This window comes from Elephas maximus, chromosome 20 (genome assembly GCF_024166365.1).
Source record: "Elephas maximus indicus isolate mEleMax1 chromosome 20, mEleMax1 primary haplotype, whole genome shotgun sequence".
NCBI lineage: Eukaryota > Metazoa > Chordata > Mammalia > Proboscidea > Elephantidae > Elephas > Elephas maximus.
The window spans coordinates 77,811,041-77,827,380 of NC_064838.1; the positions used below are offsets into that span (position 1 = coordinate 77,811,041).

The 16,340-nt window shown below is 35.9% G+C and overlaps 1 protein-coding gene across 1 annotated transcript; it reads left to right on the forward strand.

The window, feature by feature from the left end:
• Window positions 1–6,047: 6,047 nt before the first annotated feature.
• LOC126063740 (olfactory receptor 1094-like) lies at window positions 6,048–6,992 on the forward strand. The gene has a single exon (XM_049862134.1). It carries the CDS (start codon window positions 6,048–6,050, stop codon window positions 6,990–6,992), a length of 945 nt encoding a protein of 314 aa, XP_049718091.1.
• Window positions 6,993–16,340: the final 9,348 nt, after the last annotated feature.

Consider the following 16,340-nt stretch of genomic DNA (forward strand, 5'->3'; position numbering starts at 1 on the left):
ACATCAAAACCATAGTCTTATTAAAATGCACACAATTTATACCTAGTTTACATGATTTAGCTATGAAATTTGTTCTATACAAACTATACACAGAGACCTCTTTGAATTAAGGATGAACAAAAATGTATTCGACTCAAAGATTGCAGAAAGTGTGTACCTAGATAAAGATACACTCACATACCATTTGTTACACTTCTATTGAGAAATTGTGAATCAAGTCATTTCACCATCTAGGCATACCTGTAAAGCACACATTTTAAATGAAGTAAGATATGAAAAATAATATCTCTCTAATCTCCAGTCTTCTTTGCTCAAAGTTCACCCCATTGGGCATTAATGCCTCCAAACATCCGGGTAATTCTTCTCTGTGTGCTGACGTGGTGCCATGGCATCTTGTGCCTGAGCAGCCATAGCAAAAGCATGGATGCGGTCAGGCAGGAGAGGAGATACATGGCAGTCACGCAGCAAGTCACCATCTGGGCAAAGGTGTGAATGCTGGGAAAGGCTTCAAACAGCTGCCACAGGAGCCCACAGTTTGCACTGCAGGAGAGGCTAGAAGTCTCTTACCCAGCTCTGCCAAGGCAAGGCTATCCTGGTCAGACAGCATGGCGAATGAGTAAATCTTAGGTGGAGAACACATTGAATTTCTCCAAAAGCCTGAGAATAAGGAAAGTCAATAAACTTTTCCCGATTCAGAAGAATCATAATTATCATTATACAACCTTAAAAGCTAAACCCATCTGATTGAAAGTCCCTGTTATGTTCACTAAAGATTCCTTGAGATATTCATTTGGTTCTGAAAGACTATGACCATGTATGTCATTATTATACATGTATCCCAATTCTCTCCAGTTTTAAGGACTTTTCTACTGCATCAATAACTTAAAAAGAGGGAGAAAGCAGTGAACATGATTCAGCATTATTTTAATTCAAAAGCAAAATCAAGGAATTGGAGGGTCTTGCAATTTCTCTCTATCATGATAGAGATGTTCTTGTCCCTTAACGTCTAGATAGGCTTGAGGAGCCTCATCTCACACAATTGCATATTCCTAGGTAGCAAAACAACTGTATTAACGATTTCTTAAAAAGTTATTCTAATCATAAAACCAGTATGAGCAATAATGGTCAAATTCTTAATGAGTGAAAATAGCACGCTTTCTAATACAGGTATATTTCAAAGATTTAATAGAATTTTTTACTGAATAGTAATGGTTATTAATGTTTACCCAATCATAGATATTATTGATTTAAGACCTGGGCTCATGAGATTTTGTATGCAAATTAAACCCTTATGAATTAGCTAAGTAAGATATTTTGATGCTAAGACTGAAATGTTTAAAACATTACTTCTTGGTCACCGAATAATCAATACAGCTACAATCAGTTCTTTCTTGCTGTGGTATTTTCTATTGTAATTATTTTTCTCATTGTTTGATCCTCTCTCATGATTATTCAACATTATATTATGTCCTCTTCTCTATATAGCTACAATATTTTTGTGTTTCTTATCACTTGAATGTTATATGACTTTTAATAAACTCAAAACATATCCCTTATTTACTTCAAACACATTTTAATGTTAGCAACATAGAAATATCATGAATATGGATACCTATAAACCCTTGTGCTATATTCTGGAATTGATATATCACAGTTCCTCTTCCTGTATTTTACCATACGTGTCCTTTTCTGCAATATAAAATGGGTTATATTGTCAGTTTGAAGACACTGGGTCTCGGAGAAGCTAAGTGCAGTCTTACAATTAATTATCTCATGTTAAAGCATGTTTTTTCCCTAAGATGTCATTTTAAATCAGACTCCAAGAACTGTATTCAGTCAACAAATGTCAAGATTTGGTATATTATTCAAGTACAATTTACTTCATTATCATTGAGGAAATCATTATGTTGCTATTTTGAACCAGAAGACAATTGGGGAATATTCCCCTCTGGGCACCTCCTATGGGTTTCATTAACAGCCAAGCAAGTGGATATAAAAAATGTAAATAAAACATTTTCCTGGTGTAGCTAAACGTGCATTTGCTATTCTACAGGTAAGAGGAAATATCAGATCATTTGCAGAATATTTAGGAGATAGAATATTAAGGTAGAATATGCTGTGAAGTCCCCAGTTTTTAAAACTTTATTTCTTCCGTATTGCATTGGTGATTATTATATATCTGTCAAAATCTGGTTTATTCAAATTTCTACCCAATAATTTAAAATCCATACTCCCTAGAAAAGAACAGAGAAAATATATAAGCTTATAGAGGTAAATAAGAGACTCCCAATTGAATGTATGCTTTAATTTTCCTGTTGGAAGAAAGTAGCCCAGTTCAAATAAGAACAATGAGAAGAAAGGTCCAAATTTAATATGTCAATAGAAAGCAGGAATATTTGAATTATTTGACTGTCTGCAGGCTTATATTTGGATATAAATAATGAGGGGGAAATAATTGACTTTATTTTGCTTGCTCTTAAATCTAGAAGTCACTTCAGATTATTACTTCATTCATAATATTTCTCTGGTATTGATGACCTGAAAGATACCCAAACACTGCAAGAATGGTGTTTTGTTTTATTTAATATGGGGGAAGGGGCTGTTGCAGAATTAAGACACAGTGTAATAGAAGGCAGTATAGAACCAAGCCAAATCCATTGCCATTGAGTAGATTCAGACTCATGGCGACCCTATAGGACAGAGTGGAATTGCCCCATAGGGTTTCTAAAGAGCAGCTGGTAGATTTAAATTGCTGTCCTTTTGCTTAAGATCTTTAAGCACTTCCCCACCAGAGTTCCAAGAGGCAGTCTAGAAAGTTGGAAAGCACATACACTTTGGGATCAGGGAGAGCTGGGATTGAATCTTGGTTCTGGGACTTATTAGTTGTGAGGATTGCTGTAAACACACTATAAAGTAATATGCAGAAAATTCCATTCTCACATCAAGTGCCGAACAAATATAGCTGTTATGATTTCTCTCCTTTGGATTATAAGTGTTTCAATGTTGGCCCTAAGATATGTAGAATTATCTTCTTTCTCTTAAAATGCTATTTATGGAAGTGACTTTACATTCATTTCTTAAAATCGAGCCTATTTAACTCTTCAAAAATCATAATCGCTTTTTCTTTTCCACTTTAACTCCTTTCGAAATGTACTAACAGCGACTTAGTCATACTCAGTGTAATTTTTCTTTTGACATATAGCAGAAAATCTAGTTTCTAGAGAAGTTTAACTCAAGCGCTTAATATTTCTTCTTTTTTTTTTTTTTTTACCTTTTTCATTATAACCCAGAAACCCAGCGGCCTCGAGTCGATTCCGACTCATAGCCACCCTATAGGACAGAGTAGAACTGCCCCACTGTTATGTGACGAATCTAGTTGTTGTAATCTGTGTCAATTTTATTCTTACCAGTGGACCACACAATTCACAAAATTCCTACTCTCTAAGCTTATTTCATATTTCTGAAACTTTACTAATAAAAATTGTACCTTTTTGATATGAAAAGGCAGAAGAACATGACTAAATCTACCGTTAGAGCTCTTTTTAATTATAATATGATTCATTTGGTTTGATCCTGACAAAATAATATTTGAGCGCATATTGATATTAAAAACAAAACAAAAAATTGATATTACATGTACTTAAATCCCTAGGTACATACACTTGTCAATGTTTTTATTAAAATGTGAATTTTGTGACCCAAATTTAATTTTTAAAATAAATACAACTGAAGACAAAAATTTCAATTATATTTACCTGTTTCATTTATAACCAAAAATTGAAATATTTAAAGGAAATTGTTCTTCATGTGTTTGTGTGTGTGTGTGTGTACACATATAAAAATTTTGTCTGAATAGCTTGGTCATTAAACTTTTTCACGAATTTAAAGAGGAGTAAGCTTTAGAGAGAAAATCTAACATCACACACAGCTTGTAATCAGAGAACTGAGTGATGAGCGTGTATTTTCAGATTCTAAATCCTATGTTATTCACCTTGTACCATTGTGAATTCAGGCACAGTGTCGAAGTGATGTCAAGGGTTGTATTAGAAATCACCTTTTTCCTTAGACTCATAATAACGTTTTAAAAAATATAATGGATTGATTTCATTCATCATTCATCAGTGTTCGTATTTGATTTTTATTGACTATTTTTATCTTATTTACATATTTTTGTCCCAATATCCCTTTCTGTGTGGGCAATGACATTTCTCAAAGAAATCTTTTTAGGAATTTCTAGGTCAGTGAAACAGTTTTTTAATAAAATGATGTATTTATAAACATTTTTGGTGCTATAGTCATTCAAAAATATTAAGATATTTAAAATAAATGGCTTAGGACTTCTAGTCCGTTTTTTGCCTTAAATTTTTATTTTCAGTAAAGATAATTCAATCTAAAATATATTATCTTCTTGGTCAAATTATTTCAGTATTTTTTCCTCTGACTTTATTCTTTATAAAATTCTTAAGGAAGTATCTCTAAATATTGACAATTTTTCAAGAAAATTCTGACATTATTTTTCCAATAATACTGTAGATACTGGTATTTGTTCTCCAAGAAAAAAAAATTTTTTTTTTAATCACTCTAAATGGTTCTATCTCTTACTTAGAGATCATTATCAATGTGCTAAAACTGGAGCTTGATTTAGATTATTAATTTAAATAGTTTACAGATTATTATTTGCAGCAGATTATGTACCCAGAAGACTGAGTCAAAATTCCTCATCAGTAAATACAGTAACGTAAGATGAAGCGTGGAGAGAATGTGTAAAAATAAAAATTGCAATAAAATAGCTTTATAATATATGTCCTCCTACCAGGTAACTCCTTGGCTTATTTGTTTAACCTTGGGACCTTTCAGAAACTAGTTAATTTATTCTTTCCACAATTCATCACTTTCTTTTTAATCTTAAATACTGTCTTATATCTACATGAATGGTCTTTGAAAATATTTTTTTATGAACTACCTTAATACCTAGATAATAGTTACTTAGCTGGCTTAGCTATTATTTCATTGAGTCCACAATCATCACATAAACAATTATAAAAACTTCAAAGAAATTCCCTCATAGGAAAATACGTTGAAACCATGAATGTCATGATTTCTTTTCTCTTTTTTTTTTTTAATTTTCCAGTAATTTCTTACATTTTCACCAGAAATATTGAGGAATTAGGAAAAAAAAATTGTCTAAAATATAAATAGTCAAATATGTAGCCAAAAAAGGACAACACAATATATTGAAATTAAGAAAGATGTTTGAATGAAACATAAACTGTCATACACTTTTTTTAATTCAGTTATAGAGAATCTTTCCCTAAAAAGCATCTTGACAAAGTCTGCTCTGCAAAACCCAAGAACAACTAGTGGGACTGGAGAATATTCAGATTATTTAGCTCGTTAAATATTTCAATACCAGTTAGTGCTACTCTGTAGTACCAACTCGATTCAAAACATTTTATATTTTAAACTATCTTAAAGATTAAATTTCATTAAGTTATTTTTCTCTCAATGTTTATCCCAATCTTGGAAGATAACATTAATATCTTCATTTTACAGGTGAGAAGATTGTACCAAATACTTTTACACAATTACTGAAAGAGATAGAAGGTTCTACTCTAATGCTCTGTCTATTGACACACTATCTCAGGTGTTTGATGTGAGAAGGAAATTTCTTTGAATAAATAACTGTCTTTAATAAATAACCTAGTTAACCCATTTATTTAGAAAATGACATGATTTTAAAAATGTCTTTTAATAAATAACAGAATTTAATAAATAAACCAGTGATCCCAATTAATTTGAGAATGTCATGATTTTAACAAATAACTAAATGTCTTCTTCCATTTGATTCTGCAGAGAGTGGTACTGACTCTTTATTCATTGTCTTGCCATTGTCTTAGGCGTCGCTGCTGAGAAATCATGCATTTCTGAAAAACCAATATAAGCATGGACTTAACATTCCCTTGAGTCACAATATTGTGCAACCCTGTCTTAGAAATACAAATTGTGATTACATGAATATTTTCAAGTTTCTCTCACGAGGTGTCAACATGAAAAATGACACAGAAGTCACCACATTTGTACTGAAGGGCTTCACAGACAATCGTGAAGTTCAGGTCATCTTATTTTTTCTCTTTCTAGCAATCTACCTCTTTACTTTGGTGGGAAATTTAGGATTGGTTGTATCGGTCATTGGGGATTCCAGGCTCCACAACCCCATGTACTATTTTCTGGCTGTGTTATCTTTCTTGGATGCCTGCTACTCCTCAGTGATTACCGCAAATAAGTTAGTAGATTTTATGTCAGAGAATAAAGCCATTTCATTCCTTGGATGTGCAACACAAATGTTTCTTGGTATTACTTTTGGGACCACAGAAAGCTTTCTCTTGGCAGCAATGGCGTATGATCGTTATGTAGCAATCTACAACCCACTTCTGTTTTCAGTAAACATGTCACACAGAGTCTTTGTGCCACTCATTGCTGCTTCATATGTCGGTGGGATTTCACATGCTACTTTACACACAGTAGCAACTTTTAGCCTCTCCTTCTGTGCATCCAGTGAAATCAGACATGTCTTTTGTGAAATTCCTCCTCTCCTTGCTATCTCCTGTTCTGACACTCACATCAACCAGCTTCTACTCATCTACGTTGTGGGTTCTGTTGAGATATTCTCCATCCTGATTGTCCTGATCTCCTATGGTTTCATTTTGTTGGTCATTCTGAGAATGTGTTCTGCTGAAGGGAGACGAAAAGTCTTTTCCACTTGTGGCTCTCACCTAACTGGAGTGTCAATTTACCATGGAACAATCCTCTGCACGTATGTCAGACCAAGTTCTAGCTTTGCTTTGGATCATGACGTGATAATGTCAACATTTTACACTGTTGTGATTCCCATGCTGAATCCCATTATCTACAGTTTGAGGAGCAAAGATGTAAGAGAAGCAATGCAAAAAGTATTTTGGAGAAATCTGTTTTTCAATAAAGTATACTTTTAGCACTAAAAATGAAAAAAATCGGGAGTCATGTCCTATGCCTCCACATGAAGAAGATATGACAAAGATTAAATATTTTGTCTCAGTTTATTAGTGTCTTTCTATTCTTCTTGAAAATTTTGAAATAAAAGCCATAGTCAGCCCTCAACCTAGGCTATTTTAACACATACAGGGAAACTGGGCCATCAATTTCCTTCTGACATGTTCTTACTGATACAGGTGTATATGTGCAGGTGGGCATGGGCATATATACATATATATACATATACAGATAATGATTCTGATTTATATATATACATACACATATATGTATATAATCTTTTTTAAATTATTGTATTTTTTTCTTCTTATAAATATTGATTGGGATATGGAAAAAATAAAGCAAACTTATTTAGAATGTTGTCACTGTCGTTAGGTGCCATCGAGTCCGATCCCACTCATAGCGACCGTATGTACAACAGAATGAAACACTGCCTGGTTGTGCACCATTCTCACAATTGATGTTATGCTTGAACCCATTTTTGCAGTAGCTGTGTCAATCCATCTGGTTGAGGGTCTTCCTCTTTTTCGCTGGCCCTCTACTAAGCATGATGTCCTTCTGGGGCTGATCTCTCTTGATAACATGTTCTAAGTGCATCAGTCAAAGACCATTCGTCCTGGTCATAATGGCCTAGGATGGTTATGAGGACATCTGCAACCCCCTGTTTTACATGGTGGTGGTATTTCCACAGATTTGTCTTCTGCTTGTTGTTGTTGTTAGATGCCATCAAGACTTATAGCAACATTATGTGCAACAAACACTAACCCACTATTTTACCAAGACTGGTGTCTTTCTCCAGGGACTGATCCCTTCTGATAATATGTTTAAAATTTGTGAAACTTAGCCTCACCATCCTTGCTTCTAAGGAGAATTCTGGTTATACCTTTCTGAGACAGATTTGCTCATTCTTTTGGCAATTCATGGTATATTCAATATTCCTTCCTAACAGCAGAGATCAAAAATGTCAATTCTTCTATCTTCCTAATTCGTCGTCCACATTTTGCATGCACATGAGGCGATTGAAAACACGATGGCTTACGTAGGTGCACCTTAGTCTTCGAGGCAACATCTTTGCTTCTTAATACTTTAAAGAGGTCTTTGGCAGCAGATTTGCCCAATGCAACACATCTTTTGATTTCTTCATGAGTGTTGATTGTGAATCCAAGTAAAATGAAATCTTTGACAACTTCAGTCTTTTCTCCGTTTATCATGACATTGCTTATTGGTCCAGCTATGAGAATTTTTGTTTTCTTTATGTTGAAGTGCAATCCATACTGAAGGCTGTGGTCTTTCATTTTCATCGCTAAGTGCTTAAGGTTCTCTTCACTTTCAGCAAGTAAGGCTGTGTCATCTGCATAATGTAGGTTGTTAATGAATCTTTCTCCAATCCTGATGCTGCATTTTACTTCTAATAGTCCAAATTCTCAGATTATTTGCTGAGCGTACAGACTAAATAAGAATGGTAAAGGATAAAACACTGAAGCACACCTTTCCTGACTTTAAACTATGCCCCTGGTTCTGTCCAAATGATTGCCTCTTGTTCTATGCACAGATTTCTCATGAGCACAATTAATGCTTCCGGAATTCCTATTCTTTGCAAAGATATCCATAATTTGTTATGATCCACTCAGTACAAGGCCTTTGCATACTCAATAAAACAGAGGTAAACATCTTTCTCGTATTCGCTGCTTTCAGTCAGGGTACGTCTGACATCAGTAGTGATATCTCTGGTTCCATGTCCACATCTGAATGCAGCTTGAATTTCTGGCAGTTCCCTGTCGAGGTACTACTGTAGCTGCTTTTGAACTATCTTCAGCAAGGTTTTACTTTTTTTTATTAATGATAATGTTTGATAGTTTGCACAATTTTAGGATCACCTTTCTTTGGAATAGGCATAAAAATGGATCTCTTCCAGTTAGTTGTCCAGGTAGCTGTTTTCCAAACTTCTTGTCATCGAAGAGTGAGCACGTCCAATGCGGCTTCTGTTTGTTGAAACATCTCAGTTGGTATTCCATCATTTCCTGATGACTTGTTTTTTTACCAGTGACTTCAGTGCAGCTTGGACCTCTTGCTTCAGTACCATCAGTTCTTGAACGTATGCTACCTCCTGGAATGGTTGAACATTGAACAGTTTTTTTGGTATAGTTACTCCGCATATTCCTTCCAATTTCTTTTGATGCTTACTGCTTCGTTTAATATTTTCTCCATAGAATCCTTCATATTACAACTGAAGTCTTGAATTTTTTTCTTCAGTTATTTCAATTTGAAAAAATGCAAGCATAGTCTTCTTTTTTGGTTTTCTAACTCCAGGTCTTGTACATGTCATAATAATACTTTAGTCTTCTCTAGACACCCTTTGAGATCTTTTGTTCAGCTCTTTTACTTCATCATTTCTTCCATTTGCATTAGCTACTAGAAGGTCAAGGGCAAGTTTCCCAGTCTATTCGGACATCCATTTAGGTCTTTTCTTTCTCTCCTGTCTTTTCAATGACCTTTGGTTTTCTTCATGTATTATGTCCCTGATGCAATTCCATAAGTTGTTGGTCTTAGGTCATTAGTGTTCAACATGTCAAATCTATTCTTGAGATGGCCTCTAAACTGGGGTGGGATATACTCAAGATCATACTTCAGCTCTCATGGACTTGTAATTTTCTTCAGCTTTAACTTGAACTAGCATATGAGCAATTGATGGTCTATTCTGAAGTCTGTTCCTGGCCTTGCTCTGACTGATGATATTGGGCTTTCTCATCGTCATATTCCACAGATATAGTTGATTTGATTACCGTGTATTCCATCTTGGGAGGTCCATGTGTATAATCAATGTTTTTGTTGTTGGAAAAAGCTATTTGCAATGAAGAGGTTGCTGGACTTGCAAAATTCTATCTTGTGATCTCTGGCATTCTTTCTATCCCTGAGGCTGTATTTGCCAAGTACCAATCCTTCTTCTTTGTTTCCAACTTTCTAATTCCAATTACCAATAATTTTCAATGCATCCTGATTGTACGTTCCATCAATTTCAGACTACAGAATTTGGTAAACATCTTCAATTTCCTCATCTTTGGCCTTAGTGGTGGTGTGTAAATTTGAATAATGTTCATATTAATTTGTCTTTTTTGTAGCCCTATGGATATTATCTTATCACTGACAGAGCTGTACTTCAGGCTAGATCTTGAAATGTTCTTTATGATGATGAATACACCATTCCTCCTCAAGTTGTCATTCTTGGCATGGTAGACCATATGATAGTCTGGCTCAAAAGGACCAATACCAGTCCCTTTCAGCTCACTAATGCCTAGGATATCGATCTTTGTGGGTTCCATTTCATTTTTGACAGTTTCCAGTTTTTATAGATTCATACTGTCTGCATTCTAGGCTCCGATTTTTAAAGAATGTTCGCAGTTGTTTCTTCTCCTTTTGAGTCTTACTGCACCAGCAAATGAAGATCTCAAAAGAAGGTTTTCACTGGCTAATTCTTTTCAGGAGTAGTTGGCTGGGTCCTTCATCCTAGTCTGGCTTAGTTGGGAATATCAGTTGAAACCCATCCACCAAGGGTAACTCTGTTGGTATTTGAATACCAGTGGCATAGCTTCCAACATCACAACAACACACAAGACCCGACTGTTTGGCAAAGTGACATACACATGGGGGAATATCTGAATAGAACCGACAGTGTAGAAGAGTAGAAGCTGGTTGATGTGAGTGTCAGAACAGGAGATAGAAAGAAGTGGAGAGATACCACAAAAGACATGTCTAATTTCATTAGATGCACAGAATGAGAAGTTACAAGTCACTACTGATTGTAAAGTAGCATGCAAAATATCACCAACATATGAAGCAGTCATGAGTGACACATAGACTGTGGGTGACATATTAACTGAATACAGAAGTGGGTTGTAGAGTCCGACATATTGATCATATGCCTTTGCCACCAAGAAAACCATTCTGCGGTTCCAAAAGTGACAATGAGCAGAATCTTTGTTGCACATCCAAGGAATGAAATGGCTTTATCCTCTGACAGAAAATTAACCAACATTTTGGGGGCAAAAACTGAAGAATAGTAGGCATCCAAGAATAATATCACACTGAGAAATAGTGCATGGGGTTGGGGATCAGGAACCCATCATGACTAATAAAACCAGTCCCATATTTCCCACCAGGATAAAAATACAGATTACAAAAAATAGTAAAAAGAGATAAACTTGTAGCTGAAAGTCATATGTGAAGACCAGGAATATAAACACAGTGACTTCAGTGATGTCCTTCAAATGAATCTTGTATGGATCCTGTCATGATGATAGCACTGACATTTCGGTTGATGTTTATAGGTTCTGAATACAATTGGATTCTCTTGTTGGTGCAAAGAATTGACATAGTTGCCGCTAACTGAAAATCCGGTGGTTCATTTCTACCCAGAGACAAGTCAAAAGAAAGAACTGACAAACTAAAAAATCAACCTTTGAAAACCCTATGGAGCACAATTCTACTCTGACACACCTGGGATTGCCTTGAGTTGGAATCTACTAGGCAACCAGATGACAACTGGTAATTGCAATGCTCTCTTGAGCAGAGTACACCTGATTACATCTTCATGTTTGTTTCTTAGAAGGCCATAATAATATCCTAGGCAAAAAAAAAAAAAAAAAAAATTTTTTTTTTGCAAAGGAGGGATTAAAAACCAAAAACCAAATCCATTCCCTTCGGTCAATTCTGACCCCTAGTGAGCCTGTAGGACAGAGTAGAATTGCCCCATAGGGTTTCCATCTCTGGCGCCGCATCTGCCTTTGGGCTACTCATGAAAATAATAGTGTCTTTGCTTAAATTATGTGGATACTCTTGGTGATATAATTTTCAGGCACCCTTGATGATCTGCTCTTGCCTGTAGAGCAAGAATGTGATCTAATGAATGAAAGAATATTTTATACCAAATCTGGTCCTGTTAGATCAATGATCTACTTCACTACAGGGAAACAGAGAATTGATAGAGGAGGAAAGCGTCTTCAAACAGACATTTCTGTTAGCTAATCTTTAAGGATATCAGAACTGTTAGTGTTTATGCCAGAGTCCATGAGTGATGCAAATGGTTAAGGCACTCAGCTGCTAATAGAAAGTTTAGAGGATGGAGTCCACCCAGAGGTGCCTCAGAAGAAAGGCCTGGTGATCTGCTTCTGAAAAATCAGCCACTGAAATCTTATGGAACAGAGCACTACTCTGACGCATATGACATTGCCTTGAGTCAGAGTAGACAAGATGACAAATGGTTGGTTGTTTTTATGGCCAATTGATTTAATTTTAAGACTGTATAGAGGTTAAGCCAAAAAAAAAAAAAATACAAAAACAAAAAACATTGCCTTCTAGTCAATTCCAACTCATAGTGACCCTATAGGATTGACTAGAACTGCTCCACAGGGTTTCCAAGGAGTTGTTGGGGGATTCAAACTGCTGATCTTTAGCTGCCAAGCTTTTAACCACTATGCCATCAGTGCTCCTTATAGAGGCTAAAACCAAAATATCAAACCCATTGTCATTGAGTTGATTCTGAATCATAGAGACTCTATAGAACAGAATGAAACTGACCCACAGGGTTTCTAAGGAAGGCTGGTGGATTTGAACTTCCAAACTTTTGGTTAAAAGCTGAACTCTTAATCAGTGTGCCAGCAGGGCTCCCTGTAGAGGCCAGGAACACGGAAACATAGATTCTATTTTTTTTTTTTTTTAAGAAAACATATCCGTCTGTAAGACTAAAAATATATCAGTTCCTCAACTCTCATACAGTCACAAAGCCAGAAAATGTAAAGTACCAGGTGTCCCTCAGAACAATACTACAAACACTAGGCTTCAGAAGAAAGAAAGCATGATAGAAGCTACCACATATTATTAAGTGGATTCAAGGGGCTAGAAATTGTGTATGCATTACTGTACTGTCTTAGTTATCTACAGCTGCTATAACAGAAATACTACAAGTGGATGACTTTAACAAAAAGAAATTTATTTTCTCACAGTCTAGTAGGCCAGAAGTCCAAATTTAGGGCATCAGCTCCAGGGGAAAGCTTTCTCTCGCTGTCAGCTCTGGAGGGAGGTCCTTCTTGTCAATCTTCCCCTGGAGTAGAAACTTCTCTGCACAGGAAATGCCAGTCCAAAGAATGTATTCTGCTCCCAGTGCTTCTTTCTTGATGCTATGAGCAGCTCAGCTTCCTGTGTTCCTTGCCCTCTCAGTCCTTGGGCCTCATACTTGCATCTGACCTGCTGGGGCAAGTGTTCCAAAGCTCAGTAACTCTACCAATATATACTTGGAGGCACCCCAATCCACCAAGAAGCCTCCCACGCACAGGCACTCAGCTCTCTCGATCTGTGGATCAGCTCCAACACCATCTGGCAATGGTCTCCTGGTTCTGTTGCTGCCAGTTCACCCTTGCTGCCAGTCCTCTGCTGCTGTTTATCACCATCTGAGCCTTCTCTGCTGTTACCAGTTCTCTGGACTTCCTTCTGAGTCTTCTATTCATTCACAGTTTCAAAACCGGTTCCACATTTTACGTATCTGTTAGAGCAGCACCCCACTCTCAGGGTCCCAAATTCTGTCTTAGCTATCTAGTGCTGGTATTACAGAAATAACCCAAGGGAATGGCTCTAAGATAGAGAAATTTATTTTCGCACAGTCTAGTAGGCTAGAAAGAAGTTCAAATTCAGGACATGAGCTCCAGGAGAGGCTTTCTCTCTCTGTTGGCTGTGGAGGAAGGTCCTTCTTGTCAATCTTTCCATGGGCTAAGGATTTCTCTGCACAGAAATCCCCATCCAAAGGATGCACTTTGCCCCTGGTGCTTCTTTCTTGGTGGTGTAAGGTCCCCACTTCTCTGATTGCTTCACTTTCCTTTTATCTTTTATAAGATAAAAGGTGGTACAGCTCACAATTCAGGGAAACTTCCTCTTCATTGAATCAGGGATGTGACCTTAGTAAGGGTATTACAATCCCAATCGTAATCCTCTTTAGCATAAAATTGCAATCACAAAATGGAGAATAACCACACAACACGGGGAATCATGGCCAAACCAATCTGTTACATGTTTTTGGGTGGCACAATTCAAGCCATGACATGTATATAATCTACGTAGCAAGCTGAGAACTAAATTATTTAGTGTTGTTTTATAGATAAGAGAAAGAACTGAAGCCTACCTAGACATAAAACTTGACCAATGTCACACAGATAGTTACTAGTCAAGCAAGGATTCACCCAGATTTCTCCAATTCACTTGACCATATTGCAATCCCATGGTGCCATGTCATTATCTGGGATTATCGACCATTAAAGTAATACGGGGAAAAAAAAAAATTCTCACCTATTTCAATTATTTTTTAACATTATCCACCTTAAATAGGAAAATGTATATGTATCAAAAATGGCTCCTAGAGAAAAATAAGTTTTAAAATAGTTTATATCCTAATGAAGAAAAAAAAAATTATCATCACAAATTAAGCATATAACCAAATGCTGGTTAAAGTATCATTTTCTTTCCATTTAATAATTTCCCAGACTTTTCAATTTATTGCTTTTTTTTCGGTGTCAGGAGTTAATTTCAACTCATAGTGACCCTAAGTACAATAGAACAAAACACTGCCCAGCCCTGGGCCATCCTCATAATCATGTTTTAATTTTTAAATGCATCTACTTAATTTTACTACTCCTATTCTAATTATCATCTGTAAGGAAAATCAAAGCAAATTTCTGATTTACACCTTTATTGACTTATATATGTAAGGGATCCTTTCTGTTTTCTATGTTCTCAGGAAACATTTAGTTTTTAATACAAGTCTGAATTATCTAGGATCACATAATTCAGATTTAAATATCAAGGCATATATTCTAGTTGGAAATTAATGGTTCAAACTTCTAAAATATTTTGTATGTGATGAAGTTTTTTTCCTCCTGCCTGTAAAACTGAACTGCTCTCTCAAAGTATGCTATGATTGTTTAGATTCTTAAACCTGTCTTTTGAGCTCTTGTTGTAGTCCACAGAGGATGCACCAAGGAGAAAAATTGCAAATTCTTTTTGGGGACAGAAAAGAAACAACAAGTAGATAGATAGATTATAGATAGATTAGACAGACAGACAGACAGACAGATAGATAGATAGATTAGATAGATAGACAGACAGATAGATAGATGATAGACAGACAGATAGACAGATAGGTAGGTAGGTAGATAGATGGATGGATGGATGGATGGATGGATGGATGGATGGATGGATGGATGGATGGATGGATGGATGGATGGATGGATGGATGGATGGATGGTAGGTAGATAGGTAGGTAGGTAGGTAGGCAGATAGGTTGTTAGATAGATGGATAATTTCCTGTAATAACAAGAGAACAGCTCTGGAAAAATGAACTAGATAAAACAGATTAAATGAATCACTTTGGCCTGTATGAAACTGATCTCTTAGTGGAAAAGATTAAGGTTTAGGATTGGAAAATAAATCTAATAATAGAGAACATATTCCTAGCTCTGATGTTAATTAGCTATGTGTCATTGGTTAATAAATTAAATCCCCTGATATTCAGCTTGCTCCTTCTGGAAATATAACCAGCTTAATTCTCCCTCAATCCTGTGAACATGTATATTATTAAATAATGTGAAAGCAAAATATATGTCAGAATTTGTGATTGTTTAATAAAAATAACTCCATTTCTCATCTTAATTATAAGATCCTAGATTTCTAAGTTCTTTGAGTTTTAGATGTAAGCACACTGAAAGTTTAATATAAGAGATAAGATATTAGTACACATAATTACACTGTAAACAGATGGCTAAGAGGTTATAATAGAGAATGTTTCATAGAGATAACTATTAATATTCTATGGGATAGAACATTAGACTATCAGAAGTCTGGCAGAATAAAGATCAAACTTTGATTTGCAGAGGGTTTTCTTGTCTTTGTAATCTCATATACTAATCTATAGATCAGAAACAATGCTGTGTGGAGTCTAATCATAGCAGAGTTAGGCACTCTGTAGCTCCCTGGATAGCAGTTTTTGTAGAAGCACTGTGTATAGGAAAAGCAAATCCATATCTAAGGGAAATGTCTCGCCCAATAAGAACAACATTGCCTTTTCCGTGACGGAAGCTGTCCAATGTAATAAATTCACCATCAGGTAGCTAGCTGGCTGATCACTCAGGGGGATGACATCATACTGGGTACTCAGTATTGATCTCTGCTGCTTGCAGGTTGTGCACTCAGCAGTAGCCATAACCCGGTTGTCCTTGGTGAGTGGAAATTCATGTCGCTGAACTCATGTACAACCTCCATCACTTCAAACA

Coding starts and splice junctions, on each gene's coding strand:
- LOC126063740 (XM_049862134.1), top strand. CDS start 6,048: ATGAAAAATGACACAGAAGTCACCACATTTGTACTGAAGGGCTTCACA.